Genomic DNA, 16174 nt, shown 5'->3' on the forward strand with positions numbered 1-16174 from the left:
CAGCTATTAATGGGCACTTAGGTTGCTTCCATATCTTAGCTATTGTAAGTAATGTTGAAATGAACATAGGGGTACATATATCTTTTCTAATTAGTGTCTGTGTTTTCTTCGGATAAATATCCAAGAGTGAAATTACTGGATCATATGGTAATTCTATTTTTAACCAGTATATTTAACTAGTGACTTTGTTTCACTCAAAGATTCATATTTTTAGGAATTCTTGTGCCAACCATGCTAATCACCCAGCATCAAATTTCATGGCATAATGGTGATTTAGGATATGCTGAGCATCTTTACTATTGTTTCCTTACTTCAAGACTTTCAGTCTTATGGAAATATCCTAGTCAGACTTGTCTGGTTTGAGGGAATTTTTATAGTCAATCAAAATTAAGCCAAATAGGACTTCCCTGGTTGCGCAGTGGTTGAGAGTCCGCCTGCCGATGCAGGGGACACGGGTTCGTGCCCCAGTCCAGGAAGATCCCACATGCCGCAGAGCGGCTAGGCCCGTGAGCCATGGCCGCTGAGCCTGCGCGTCCGGAGCCTGTGCTCCGCGACGGCAGAGCCCACAACAGTGAGAGGCCCGCGTACCACCCCCCCAAAAAAAAAAAATTAAGCCCAATATAGTGTGTCATTTAAAATGAGACTTAGTGCCAATTTTATGGCTGCAGCAACCTGGAACCCACATTCTGAGCCATTTGCTATTTAAAAACCATACTCCTAAGAAGTCTGGTATTTGAGGCATTTGATTGCCTGGGATCAAATATGGCTATGCTACTTACTAACTTAATAATAATGGGAAACTCTGAGCTTCAGTATTCTCAACTATGAAATGCAGATAACAGTACTTACTTCATGGGACTGTTGAGGATTAAATAAGTTAACACATGTAAAAGTTGTAGAAGACTACCTGGCAGTGCTATCCAGATTCTACAAAATCTACAGATTCTATGGCACTAATCATCAGGGAAGTGTAAATCAAAACCAAAGTGAAATACTACTTCACTCACACACACTATGAGGGCTATAATAAAAAGACAGTAACAGGTATTTCTGAGGATGTGGAGAAATTGGAACCTTCCTACACTGCAGGTGTAAACATAATATGTCCAGTCACTTTGGAAAACAGTCTGCAGTTCCTCAAAAGGTTAAACCTAGAGTTACCATATGACCCAGCAGTTCTAATCCTAGGTATATATGCCAGAGAAATGAAAGTATATGTTCACACGAAAACTTGTACATGAATGTTAATAGCAACATTATTCATAATAGCCTACAAGTAGAAACAGCCCTAATGTCCAACAACTGCTAAATGGACAATCAAACATAGTATATCCATACAATAAAATATTATTTAGCAATAAAAAGGAGTGAAGTACTGATACATGCTACCATGTGGCTGCACCTTGAAAACATTATGCTAAGGGAAAGAAGCCAGCAAAAAAGAACACATATGGTATGATTCTATTTATATGAAATGTCCAGAATAGGCAAATGCAGAGAGAAGGAAAGTAGACTCAGAGGCTGTTGAAAGGTTTTAAGGGAAAATGAGGAGTGACTATTAATGGGTGTGGGGTTTCTTTTGGGGGTAATGTAAATGTTCTAAAATTAATAGTGGTGATAGTTATACAACTGTGCATATGTTAAAAACCATTGAATTGTAACTTTAAAACAGGTGAACTCTATGGTATATGAGTTATATCCAGTAAAGCATGTTAAGTGGTTTAAAATAGATTGGAAAAGGGAAAGCCCCAAAGCAACAATAACAGTATTAATAATAATAAATTAGTTCATCTCTCTAGCCTTATCCTCTTCCATTCCCACATTTACTCTATGCTCTATCCATAATGGCCTCCTTGCAGTCCCCATATTATGTCTTCCTATTTGATGTCCTGTGAACATTCTATATCTGCTTCCTGGAGTTCTCTTCACCCCTCCTCTACCCGCCTAACTCCTTTATATTTAAAATTAGTCGGTCAGAGTAAGCAAATGGTTGGAAAAATGGATTCCAAAATCCAATGGCCTAACATGATAAAATTTATTTCTCACTCACATAGACCCTCCCCAGGTGATTCAGGGATCCAGGATCCTTACCTCTAGTAGCTCTGCCCTTCCTGGAGTCTTGGAGTCTTCCAGTGTATTCTCTAAACCTGGCTGAGAGAATCTGTGGGGCATCAGCACAGACAGAACTTCGAGGAATTTTCCAAATGATTAATTCACTTTTGAACATGGTATATTTAAGATGATGTCAGGATACCCAACGGTCTTGGGTTCAGCACAGAGATAGTTAGTTTATAACTCTGCATCTCAAATATATTGCACTACTCCCCGCTGTCTCTACCATATCCTCAGGAGGCAAGAGGTGATCTGCTTAAAAAACTCAAAGATTATTTTAAAGAATAAGAATGCCGAGGGGAGAAAAATACAATTTAACATCTCTATTGAGGAATTTACGATGTAGCACAGGATATAAACTGGAGCTAAAGAAAACTTTCCTTAAAGTGCTATTTGTTAAAAGTTGGAATGCATTCCTTAGGACAAATCAAAGTGTGACACACAACGTCCAAACTTCCTGTACATGTAGGTAAGTGTTATCAACTATCTCCCACTCCCAAATTTCTCTGCCACATTGAGGACTGTTCACGAGGCGCAGGACATGTTGGTTGTAGCAATTTGAAAATACTCACTTTTATGGAAGTCATAAGAGAGAAAATCTCTTTCATGTTATTTAGGATCATCCTTGATACGTTTATTCTAAAAAATAATACACATAGCCAAATATTTTCCTCTATGTAAAATCTTTACAAAACTGAAATCCTGAGAATTCAGCTTCTGATAGAATCCATTCGCTTTTCCGGTTAGATTGGGCATAATTCTTAACTGGTCGTACAAAATCTAATATGCTTACGAAGTTCCATCCCACAGTACCTGTTATTCAGACTAGCGGCTGGAAATACCAACTCCACAATTTCAGATCTGGTCCATAATTGGGGCAGGGAGGGACTTTGGGCGGGGCCTCCAGATAGGGAGGAGGCGTTGTTAGAAAGCGGTGGGGCTAGTCTCCTGGCTGTCACTACTCCAGTTAAGCCTAGTAATATTTGAGTGAGCGAGGGTCTGGTGTGTGAGCAGCATTCTCAGTGAGAACTAGTTTCCCTTGGCATTTGAGTGGAATCTGCAACTATAGGCGTTTCGTCCCCCCGACTGCCGAGAAATGTGAGAGCTGCCAGAGATGGTTGTCGCCAGCTATAGGGAGCCGGCAGAAACAAGGCTGCTCCTGAGGATGGGCTGTGCCGAGAGGCCAAAGTAGCCCCAGGGTTTTAGTGAGAAGGGAAGTGGAATGCAGTCGGGGATTGGGAGCAACACGGCACTGAAGCTGGAGAAACAGTGTAGAGAGAGAGCCGCTTTGCATCGCTTTCGAAGCCGCCGCCACTCGAGTGCCGACTTGTGAGTACTCTGCGTCTCTGTCCGCAGACTGAAGTCGGGGAACTCTCTTGGAGAACTCTCCCAGTTAGGAAGTGAGATCCCTACAACTGCCTTCGCCTGCTCTCCCCACCTGTCTCAAGGACGGAGCAACTGCCACCCCTCCCCTGCCTACCGGACCGAGGGCAAGGGCAGTAGCTGATCGGTGCCGCCCCCTTCCGACCCAGGAGGTGGAGATTTCACCCCCCTCTCCACCGTCCGGTCCAGCCAAATTCAACACCTATTTCCTCCCCCCGCTGCTCTTGTATTCCTGACACCCCCTCGTCCTTCCCCTATCCCTCCTCCCCAGAGACAGGGGAGGAGAAAAGGGGAGTCCGGGTCGTCATGACTGAGCGGAAGGCAAAGGATCCCCGGGCTCCCCACGTGGCGGGCAGAGCGCCCTCCCCAACCCAGGTCGGATCCCCTCTGCTGGGACGCCGGGACACAGGCCCCTTTCAGGCGAGCGAGATTTCGGACGCGTCACCTACTGCCTCGGTCATACCCCTCTCCCTGGACGGGCTGCTCTTCCCTCGGCCCTGCCAGGGTCAGGACCCAGACGGGAAGACTCAGGACCAGCAGTCGCTGTCAGACGTGGAGGGGGCGTATTCCAGAGTTGAAGCCACAGAGGGTGCTGGAGGTGGCACCTCTAGACCCCCAGAAAAGGACAGCGGACTGCTGGACAGTGTCTTGGACACGCTACTGGCGCCCTCGGGTCCTGGGCCGAGCCACGCCAGCCCGCCCGTCTGCGAGGCCACCAGCCCTTGGTGCCTCTTTAGCCCCGAGCTTCCCCAAGACGCCCGGGCTGCCCCTGTCACCCAGGGGGTATTGCCCCCGCTCATGAGCCGACCAGAAGGCAAGTCTGGTGACAGCTCCGGGACGGCAGCTGCCCAGAAAGTGCTGCCCAGGGGCCTGGCACCGTCCCGGCAGCTGCTGCCCCCGACGGGCGGGAGCCATCACTGGCCCGGGGCCGCAGTGAAGCCCTCTCCGCAACCCCCTGTGGTGGAGGTGGAGGAGGAGGATGGCTCCGAGTCCGAGGGCTCCGTGGGTCCACCTCTGAAGGGCAAACCCCGGCCTGCGGGAGGCCCAGCGGCCGGAGGAGGAGCCGCGACCGATGCTCCAGGGTCGGCCGCAGGAGGCGTCGCCCTGGTCCCCAAGGAAGATTCCCGCTTCACGGCGCCCAGGGTCGCCCTGGCGGAGCACGACGCGCCAGCGGCGCCCGGGCGCTCCCCGCTGGCCACTACGGTGATGGATTTTATCCACGTGCCCATCCTGCCGCTCAACTCAGCCTTCCTGGCCGCCCGCACCCGGCAGCTGCTAGAGGGGGATAACTATGACGGCGGGGCCGCGGCAGTCAGCGCCTTTGCCCTGCCGCGGGGCCCGCCCTCGGCCTCGTCCGCCCAGGTCGCGGCCGGCGACTTCCCCGACTGCGCGTACCAGCCCGACGCCGAGCCCAAGGACGACGCATTCCCGCTCTATGGAGACTTCCAGCCGCCCGCCCTGAAGATCAAGGAGGAAGAGGAAGGCGCCGAGGCCGCCGCTCGCTCCCCGCGGCCGTACCTGGTGGCGGGTACCAACCCCGCCGTCTTCCCGGATTTCCCGCTGGCGCCACCCGCGCTGCCTACGCGAGCGCCGTCGTCAAGACCCGGGGAAGGGGCGGCCGCCGCCGCACCTGTCGGTGCGTCTGTCTCGTCCGCGTCCTCGTCGGGCTCGACCCTGGAATGCATCCTGTACAAGGCGGAGAGCGCGCCGCCCCAGCAGGGCGCGTTCGCCCCACCACCCTGCAAGGGGCCGGGCGCGGGCGCCTGCCTGCTGCCGCGGGACGTCCTGCCGTCCACCTCGGCCTCGGCCGCCGCCGCCGCCGCCGCCGCCGGGGCGGCCCCAGCGCTCTACCCGCCGCTCGGCCTCAACGGGCTCCCGCAGCTCGGCTACCAGGCCGCGGTGCTCAAGGAGGGCCTGCCGCAGGTCTACCAGCCCTATCTCAACTACCTGAGGTGAGGGCCCGGGGCGGGGCGCGCCCGGCGCGTCGCGAGAGTAGCGGTGCGGCCGCTGGCCGCCGCCAGCTCCCGGCCCTCAAGCGCCCGGCTCCGGCTCCGGCTCCGGCTCCCCCGAGTGGCCGCGAGGGGTGGGTGGCCGGGGCGGGGCACAGCACAGGTTGGCTTCCTTTTCCTTACCTCTTCTCCTCATTTTTTGGGGGGACACCAAGGGGGCGCAGAATATGCTGTTTCTGGAGCGTACCTCCCCGAAAATATGTTTCTACACTTTTCAGATCTGCGCAATCCCAAGACAAGACCAGCCGTGATTTCTAAAAGTGCAGCGTCACTCTAGGTCCGCTGTAGCCCCGCGGAGCGGAAGGCGTGCGGCGAGTCGGGGGCCTTATAAAATGCTTTTCTTCGTAGAAGGACAATTACTGGGAATGTCTGTCTTGGAGAGGAGACATTAACGCCCCGTTCTCCCGGGAGGGGTGGCACTGGATGTTGGGTAGCGGGCCAGAACCCAAAGCAGAACCGTCTCAGGGGTCTGGACACTCAACCGCTTCATTTTCATACGAATCTCAAGATTTAAATTAATTTATGTGTAATATGTTTACATTACGGATTGAAACATCAATCACTGCAGTACCTTGTATTCTAATATTGTGTCGAGTTCGCTGCAACTTTTTTTCACACAGATTTTAAAAAACATTTTAATTTACCTACGGGAGTAATGGAATTTTAAAGAAAAAAGAAAAAAATGCTCTCGGTTTGGAATCATGTGTTGTGAATAGTCAAAACAGTGGCAGTATACTGAACAATACTTTAAAATGACAAACACATATTCTTGTTTAATTACAGAGTTGAGTTTTAAAAACTCAGTAGCATCACTAAGTATGATTGTACTCTTAAAGCAAAACCACGTTTATCGTTACCCAGCGTACAAGGTCATAACATTTGATTTGTCAGAGACTGCATTGATTCTCTATAAGAAGTTTTGTAGAAAGATTTTTTTCTGGATATAAAATTATATATTAATTATTTATTATTCTTTCGTGTTGGTGCTCCTGATGAAAGACTCATAACTTTGCCAGTCTGATGAATCCAGTAACAGGTAGTACATCAAGTTTAGTTTGCATGTCTTTCAAGTGTATTCGGTTCTATTTTCTAAAAACCCTTTCACTCTGTCAATTCTGGGTTAAGAAAACTTTAGTATTAGATAGTGGTGCACCTAAAAATAAATGGAGTACTTTGTTTTGCATTTCAAGGCCGGATTCAGAAGCCAGCCAGAGCCCACAGTACAGCTTCGAGTCATTACCTCAGAAGATTTGTTTAATCTGTGGGGATGAAGCATCAGGCTGTCATTATGGTGTCCTTACCTGTGGGAGCTGTAAGGTCTTCTTTAAAAGGGCAATGGAAGGTAGGCTCCTTTCCCCGATCCTTTCTTGTTGGTTTAATTGTAAATGGAGACCATCTAATATTTTATAGATTTTAATCAGCCCTTGCTTCCTCTAAGAAATGATGATATATTCGTATAACCTATATGACGATGTTTTAACAATATATTTTTATTTATAATACTCCGTATTGAATGGGGTTGGATATTATAATTGCCTACTATTTGAATAATGCTTTTAATATTAGACACAAGTCACACTAATCTTGGGAACAATGCGAACATTGTTCATTAACTACTTAACTTTAAAGAAACAGATTTGTTCTGATTGTATTTTTACATTTCTATCATATATATTTTATATAATATATACCAAATTAAAATTTTCTTCCAAAAGAAAAATGGTAAAAGTTGTCAAAAGTCTATATGTACATATATATGATGCAGTTACAAATTTTCTACATGATTTTGTCTTTTTCCTACATGCATGTTTATTTAATAATTATATAATGGTAATTCTAAACAAAGTTTAAAAGTTCCCTTTTTGTTTAGTATATTTTTGTAAGTGTATAGGAAATAGGTGTAAACAGTTTAAAGCAAAAGAAAAATTTAGACATCACAGTTATATAATTTCTGAAGAAGTATTTTGCTTTAAGTAAGGCTTTCATGTTTTTAAAATCATCTAAATTACATATTTACCTAATGATTTTGGATTGACTTGCATAGTGTATTTCAGACTTGAACTTTCATAGAATATATGTTTTAATTTCTCTATCTACACTAAACTCTAAGCAGCCAAACACATTTATAGCTGAAGACAGAAATACATTTAAACATCATTTCACATTTGAATTCTAGCAATAAGTGTATTTCATAACAAGCTGACGTGAGTTTAGGGTTCTCTCTGGAGTTCTGATATCACACCTACACAAGGAACCAAAGATCTGAATGTCTGCTTTTTTGTTTCCTGTTTGTGAGTTCTCTAATTTCAAGAGCCCTCTACTTATGAGCAGGAAAGTAGGGAGTGGGAATTTTTACCTTAAGGGAGAGTTCAAAGGAGTTGACATGCATATTTAATACACATTTACACCAAAAGAATATTAACCCAAAAGACATTTAACAAAAAAATTCACCATCCCTGTAGATAGCTAACATATAATTCTTTACAACTGCTATGGCCTTTTGATGAAAATGATTCCCAACTATTTATTAATGGTATGTGTACCTCTCCTACTGAAATTAATTCTTCATAAAAAATAATCACTTTGTGTATTTCTAGAATATGATTGTTTTCCCCAAAGGATGAATGTATTTAACTGATGTTGAACATATGTATTCAGCTTCAGGGGGTTTTAATTGCATTTTAAATTAGTTGAGGTACTGTGACAAGAGGTTATGTGAGAAAACGGGACAACTGACAGTAGCCTTAACTTTCCAACTGACTATGACTATCATTTAGTCATAGTTACAGTTTGAAGTCCTTTGTGTGGAAGAGTCAATTCTCCAGTGCATAATTGGAATTAGTGTTCCCATCTGACTTTGGTTCTGGTTTCTTGAACATTCCCCCCCCCGCATTAATATGATTTTCTTTATGCTTACAGTCTCCTTAGTCTAATTCTTAAGTGAGTGACCCCCTTGGAGTCCTCTAAAAGCCAGTTTATTCTAGCGCAGCTCCCTCATTTTACAGATACACAAGTCCCAAAGGCGTAATGAGTTTCTAAAGAGCATACAGCTAGTCGGTATCTGATTGTTAGTCAACACAGGTTAGATTTTCTTTAATTGCAATGCTTATAAATCAGAGATGGTATGCAAAAGTAGATATATGACAAATGCTACTTCATTCTTGAAAGTTACTTCAAAAGTGCATATAGCACCAAGAACACTCTAATTAAAATACAAATGCTTTCACATCATTATTATCAGAATAGCATCCTAAACATAAAGGAAGTCTTCCCAAATTTACTCTTAGAAAGCATTTGTTGGACCACTACTGTTGGCGTGGTTCTGTTTTAGTTTTGAGTAATAGAAACGAAGTACCTTTATTCAGCAATATTTACAAAGAGGAGCTCAAGATAGATGTTGATAAATCACTCATTTGGCTATTAAAGGACAAGTAAGATTATTGATCTCTGGACATTGAGGAGAGCTTGTAAGTGTATATGTTCAAGGAAGAGTGAAGAGATTAAGATTAGACTGACTAAGACTCGAAGATTCATATTAGAAAATTATTAGAGTTAAAGAATAGGAAGTTTGATTGCCAGTGCTTGCTTGAATCAGTGATTTAAGCCAAGAAAATAGAATGTTCTGGGAGTTTTCAAGAGTGAGAAAGATGAGGAGAAGAATTTTTCTAATTGGAGAAAAATACCAGGTTTGAAATCTTAAAGTAGGGCTGTGTGATAAGCTGCTTCAAGGTAGAACTATGTGTGGATGCCAATATGTCCAGAAATTGAAAGTCAGTAGTCAAAAATATGGATATTAATGTTACCAAGGATAATGATAATACTGGCATTCGGGAGTGCTTTCTATGTGCCAGTGACTAAGTGTTTTATGGGTCTTAACTCATTTAAGCCTTATAATGTAGGCATTATTATTACTTTCAATTTACAAATGAGGAAACTGAGGTTCAGAGATGTTAAATTTCCTTAATCACAGTTAAGAAGTGGTGGAGTAGGATTCAAATCCAAGGGGTGTGACTCCAGAATCTGTGCCCTCCACCTCTATACTTCCTTTCTCATAATAGGAAATTCAGTTTAAATTCCAAAAAGAAACAATAGAGGGTTGGAAGAAAAAATGTGAGCCAAGTGATAAAACATCTAGGAAGGTAAAAATGAATCCTAATGAAGAATTCAAGATCAAGGGTGATTAGAAGTGTGTGACGTAAGTGGATGGGTGATACTAACTCCACATTTAAGGCAGCAATGAGAAGACACATTTAGGGGCCAAGAGGCAGTTTCCCCACCTCTCCTCCAAGTTAGAAGTGGGAGACAATAGCGCCTATGAAGAAGTCTCCCAGGAAAACTGGATTTCCCTTGATATGAGACAGAAAAGAGAAGAGGCAGAGAAAAAAGTTACCACTGAGGAAGTAGGGGAGCAATGACCTCTCTTAAGCTGAGAAAAAAAAAAAATGAATTAGCCAAAAAGTAATTTGTTGAATAGCCCATTGCATTCCTTAACTAATACTAGGACTGAACCAGGAAGTGGTCAGAAATTGCCTTAATACCTTTCAAGGAGAAGTCATAATGACCTGCCAGTCCTATAAATGCAGGCTACTGGCCTTGTATTAAGAAGGAAAAGATCATTTCTCATGATGGAATATGGTTGGGAAATATTGTAATACAGTTGAAACATTCTATTTAGAAGATACTAGGCTAAGTAGGTATTGATGGATTTTTAATTATATTACATTGTTAGCCTCATTTTTTCTATCTTTATTGAGGTATAACTGACAAAATTGTAAGATATTTAAAGTGTACAATGTGATGATTTGGTGTATATGTGCCTGGTAAAAGAATTCCCCCCCCCATCAAGTTAATTAATGTATCTATCACCTCACTTATTTGACTTTCTTTTTGGCAAGAACGTTTAAGTTCTACTCTCCTAGCAAATTTCAATTATACAGTACTGTACAATGTTATCTATTATAGTCACGATATTATACATTAGATCCTCAGACCTTATTTACCTTATACCTGAAAGTTAGTATCCTTTTACCAACCTCTCCCTATTTCCCCATCCTCCAGCCCCTGGTAACCACTTCTCTACTCTCTGTTTCTATGAATTCAACTTATTTTTTTGATTCCACATGTAACTGATACCATGTGGAATTTGTCTTTCTCTGTCAGGCTTATTTCACTTAGCATAATTTACTCTAAGTTCACCTAATTTTTTGTTCATGTATTAATTAACCAAATATTTATTGAGCACCTGCTGTATGCCAGACACTATGCTAGGTGCTAGTTGAACAGCAGTAAAACAGGACAGACCTAACTGGCTGCAGCACTAGTGGAGTTTTTAGTGTAGTGGAGGGAAGGGACATTGTATCAATTAGCATGCAGGTATCAAGTTATAGATGTGCTAAATGAATGGGTTATGCCTGGAAAGCTAGAGAATTGACCCTTCTGACAGAAGCTGGGGATGGTGGGAAAAGTCTTTTGGAATTAGAAAGACACCATCATAAGTAGACCACAGAAGAAACTGAACAGAAATGAAGTATTTTTAAGAAAAACATATTTCTTTCTGAAGTTGAGTAGAGTTGGTGTCATAGTCTAAAAACGAAAACTGACTTGGTAGCATCGTTCTCCCTTGTATGACTTCCAAAACAGAAACAATGAACATTCAAATTTTTAAAGGTTTTACTATTTTTTAGAGCAGTTTTAGGTTTACAGCAAAATTGAGAGGAAGGTATGGAGATTTGCCATGTACCTCCTGCCATGACACATACATAGCTTCCCCTGTTATCACAGTCCTCCACCAGAGTGGTACAACTGATGAACCTACATTGACACATCATAATCACCAAAAGTCCATAGTTTACAGTAGGGTTCATTCTTGGATTTGTAACATTAATTGGGTTTGGACAAATGTATAATGACATGTATCCATGGTTAGAGTATCATACAGAGTATTTTTGCTGCCCTTCCAAGTCCTCTGTGCTCTGCCTATTTGTCCCTTCCTACTCCCCAACTCCTGTCAACCACTAATATTTATATTGTCACCATAGTATTTTGCCTTTTCCAGAATGTCATATAGTTGGAATCATACTGTAGGAAGCCTTTTCAAATTAGGTTTTTCCCTTAGCAATATGCATTTAACCTTCTTCCATGTGAAAATCTCATTTCTTTTTAGCTCTGTATAACATTCCATTGTCTGGATATTCCACAATTTATTTATCCATTCACCTACTAAAGGACATCTCGGTTGCTTCCAGGTTTTGGCAATTACAAATAAAGCTGCTATAAAGACCTGTCTGCAGGTATTTGTGTGCACATCAATTTTCAACTCCTTAGGGCAAATAGCAAGGAGTGCAATTGCTTGGTAAGAGTATGTTTAGTTTTGTAAGAAACCACCAAATTGTCTTCCAAAGTGGCTGTACCATTTTACAGTCCCACTCTCAATAAATGAGAGTTCCTCTTGTTTCACGTCCTTGCCAGCATTTGTGTTTCTCAGTGCTTTAGATTTTGGCCATTCTAATAGGTGTGTAGTGGTAGCTCATTATTGTTTTGACTTAATTTTCCCTGAGGACATATTATGTGAAGTATGTTTTCATTTGCTTATTTGACATCTGTATATCTTCTTTGGTGAAGTGTTTGTTAAGGTCTTTGGCCTATTTTTTGTTTTCTTTCTGTTGAGTTTTAAGAGGGTTTTTTGGTTTTTTTTGGTTTTTTTGTATATTTTGGATAACAGGCTTTATCAGATATGTATTTTGCAAATATTTTGTCCCACTCTGTCTCTTTATTCTCTTGGCAGTGTCTTTCACATAGCAGAAAATTTTACTTTTAATGAAATCTGGTTTCTCAGTTCTTTCTTTCCTGGATTATGACTTTGGTATTATGTCTAAAAATTCATCACCAAACTCAAGGTCATCTGGATTTGCTCCTATGTTATCTTTCTTTTAGGAGTTTTATTGTTTTGCATTTTACATTTAGTTCTGTGATACATTTTGAGTGGATATTTGTAAAGGGTATAATGTCTGTGTCTAGATTCACTTTTTTGCATAGAGGTGTCCAGTTATTCTAACACTACTTGTTGAAGAAACTGTCCTTTCTCCATTGTATTGCCTTTACTCCTTTGTTAAAGATAAGTTGACTATATTTATGTGGTTCTATTTTTAGGCTTTCTATTCTGTTCCATCCATCTATTAGTCTGTTTTTTCACCAATACCACAATGTCTTGATTATTGTAGCTTTATCATAAATCTTAAAGTCAGGTAGTGTCAGTCCTCCAACTTCAGTATTGTGTTTCCTATCTTGGGTCTTTTGCCTCTCCATATAAACTTTAGAACCTTTTGTTAATATCCATAAAATGGCCTTCTGGGATTTTGATTGGGCTTATATCTGTAGATCATTTTGGGAAGAACTGACATCTTGACAATATTGAATCTTCCTATCCATGAACATGGAATATCTCCCCATTTATTTAGTTCTTTTAGCCCATTTATTAGAGTTTTATGGTTTTCCCCATATAAACCTTATACATATTTTGTTACATTTATACCTAAGTACTTCATTTTTGGGGGTGCTAATGTAAATGTATTGTGTTTTTAATTTAAAATTTCACTTATTCATTTCTGGTACATAGGAAAGCAACTGACTTTTGTATATTAGTCTTGTATCCTGTGACCTTGCTATAATTGCTTATTTCTTCCAGGAGTTGTTCTGTCAATTCTTTTTGGATTTTCTACATAGAAGAACATACCATCTGCAAACAAAGACCGTTTTATCTCTTTCTTCCCAATGAGTATATCTCTTATATTCTTTTCTTGTCCTATTGCATTTGTAGGACTCCCACTACAGTGTTGAAAATGAGCGATGAGAGGAGATATCTTTGGCTTGTTCCTAATCTAATGGAAAGTCTTCTAGCTTCTCACCATTAAGTGTGACATTAGCTGTAGGTTTTTTTGTAGATTTTTTATCAAGTTGAGAAAGTTCCTCTCTATTTCTAGTTCACTAATAGATTTTTCATGAGCGATTGTTGGCTTTTGTCGAATGCTTTTTCTACATCTGTTGATATGATCAAGTGATTTTTCTTTTTTAGCTTGTTAATGTGATGGAACACATTAATTTTCAAATGTTGAACCAGTCTTGCATACTTGGGTTGAATCCCATTTGGTCATGATGTACAATTCATTTTTATACTTTTTTGGATTTAATTTGCTAAGATTTTGTTGAGGTTTTCTGTGTCTTTATTCATGAGAGATCTTGGTCTATAGTTTTCTTTTCTTGTAATGTCTTTGTCTAGTTTTGTATTAGTATAATGCTGGCCTTATAGAATGAGTTAGGAAGCATTCTCTCTGTTTTCATCTCTGAAAGAGAATGTAGAGAATTCGTATAATTTCTTCCTTAAATGTTTGGTAGAATTCATCATTGAACCCATCTGGGCATGGTGCTTTCTGTTTTGGAAAGTTATTATTGATTCAAATTCCTTAATAGCTAAAGGCCTATTCAGATTATCTGTTTTTTCTCATGTGAGTTTTGGCAGATTGTGACTGTCAAAGCCTTGGTCCATTTCATCTAGGTTATCAAGTTTGTAAGCATAGAGTTGTTCATGGTATTCTTTAATGTTCATTTAATGTCCATAGAATCTATAGTGATGTCTCCTCTTTCATTTCTGATATTAGTAATTTGTGTCCTCTCTCTTTTTTTGTTAGTTATCCTCTCTAGAGGCTTATTGATTTTATTGATCTTTTCAGAGAGCCAGCTTTTGGTTTTGTTTATTTTCTTTATTCATTTCCTCTTTTCAATTTCATTGATTTCTGATCTAATTTATTATTTCTTTTCTTCTACTCATTTGGCTTAATTTACTCTTTTTTTCTAGTTTCCTAAGGTGAAAGTTTAGAAGATAGACCTTAGATCTTTTTTCTTCCCTAATATAATATTTAATGCAAAATATTTTCTTTTATAATATATTTAATGCTAAAAATTTCCCTCTAAGCACTGCTTTTGATGTATACCACAGATTTTGATATTTGTGTTTTCATTTTCATTTAGTTCAAAATACTTTTAAATTTCTCTTGAGATTTCTTCTTTGAATCGTGTGTTATTTAAAGTGTGTTGTTAAATCCCCATGTACTTTGAAATTTTCCAGTTGTCTTTCTGTTATTGATTTCTAGTTTAGTTTCTTTGTGGTATAAGAACAGACATTGAATGATTTCTGTTCTCTAAAGTTGTTAAGGTATGTTTTATGGCCTAGTGTTATGGTGTGTTTTATGTGGCTTATCTTGATGAATATTTCACGTGAGCTTGAGAAGAAGGTGTATTCTGCTGTGTTGGATGAAGTGGTCTATAGATGCCAATTATGTCTAGTTGATTGTTGATGTTGTTGAGTTCAACTATGTCCTTACTGATTTTGTGCTTGCTGGATCTATTTCCGATAGAGAGGTGTTGAAGTGCCTAACAGTAATAGTGGACTCATCTATTTCTCCTTGTAGTTCTATCACTTTTACCTCACAAAATTTTGATGATATGTTGTTAGATGCATACACATTAAGAAATGTTATGTCATCTTGGAAAATTGGCCCCTTTATCATTATGTAATGCCCCTCTTTATTCCTAATAACTTCCCTTGCTTTGAAGTCTCCTTTGTTTGTTAAATTTTTTTTTGGACAAACTCATGAATTATTTTTGCTGTCTTTAGAGCTCTGTAGTGCTTTCTCCATCTTTTTTAGTCCACAACATTATCCAACAATCCCTTCCACCATAATTTCTTTGATATGTATTTGGGCTCTTGAGAAGACAGTTTGCCAATAATCTTATTTAATTTAATTTTCTCTCTATAGAGTCAACCCTATGGCAGTTTTCCTGTTACCCTAAAAATAAACATGTATTAATTCACTGGACTTCACTTCTAAACTCTATAAATACTATTATTAATAGATAATAAATTGGATAATTTATTCTCAAGCTGCAGGTCTCTCAGTTTAATATTTAGCCTGAGTAGTAAGCTGGTTTTAAGCACAATTTTGCATTGTAATCCATTGATATAAGCCTCCACTTTACTGAAAAAGAAATGGTGAGAAAGATGGCTTTTGGTATCATCAGCTCAATATTTGGTTATGTAGGGTTCTTAATCCTACTGCAAGAACATGAAGGGGAAGTATTGGTATGAAGACATTCATGCCAGTGCTAAGAGTTAGTGCCCTTTTCCAGCCTTTAAGTTGTTGTACTTTAAGTACTCAAGTAATGCAACAATACATTCTCCTTAAAAAAAATCAAAACATCACCAATGAGACTTAAATTCTCTTTATCAATATCTCTAATCTGTTCCCTTCCCTACCGTTCTTCTATACCTCTATCTCAGGTTTTAACAATTTTGTGTATATGTGTGTAATATGTTGTTTTAGATTTGTTGATACATAAATGGTATCGTATATCACAATTTGTTTATCACTCCTCATTTTTTTCATGAAACAATGACTTGAAGCCCTGTATGTTGATATATATTCCTAGCTTGTTCTTTTAACTATTACATAATACTTTATAAGATGAAAATCTTCTTAGCATTGCCATTACTTGAGTAAGCACTTTTTGTTCTTGCCTCCTTGGATACATGCCTTGCTCCTCTTTCTAGAATATAATTACGTATTTTGATACTCTAAAATAAATCTAAATTAATTAAATGATTAGCTTGCTTCATG

General features: G+C 40.4%; 1 protein-coding gene across 2 annotated transcripts in view; it reads left to right on the top strand.

Annotated features, from left to right (window-relative positions):
- Nucleotides 1-3801: 3801 nt before the first annotated feature.
- The window catches only part of PGR (progesterone receptor), a gene marked incomplete at both ends in the record, with an annotated part of 98392 nt that continues 86019 nt past the window's right edge, over nucleotides 3802-16174 (top strand). Inside the window, 2 exons of one of the 2 annotated variants that reach the window (XM_082843915.1) lie at nucleotides 3802-5447; nucleotides 6695-6846. In XM_082843915.1, coding sequence (XP_082700041.1) covers nucleotides 3802-5447; nucleotides 6695-6846 — 1798 coding nt within the window. The remainder of the gene's footprint in view (nucleotides 5448-6694; nucleotides 6847-16174) is intronic. The other variant, XM_082843916.1, reaches the window with a different exon arrangement.

This window comes from Leucopleurus acutus (assembly GCF_964270905.1).
Source record: "Leucopleurus acutus genome assembly, chromosome: 8".
NCBI lineage: Eukaryota > Metazoa > Chordata > Mammalia > Artiodactyla > Delphinidae > Leucopleurus > Leucopleurus acutus.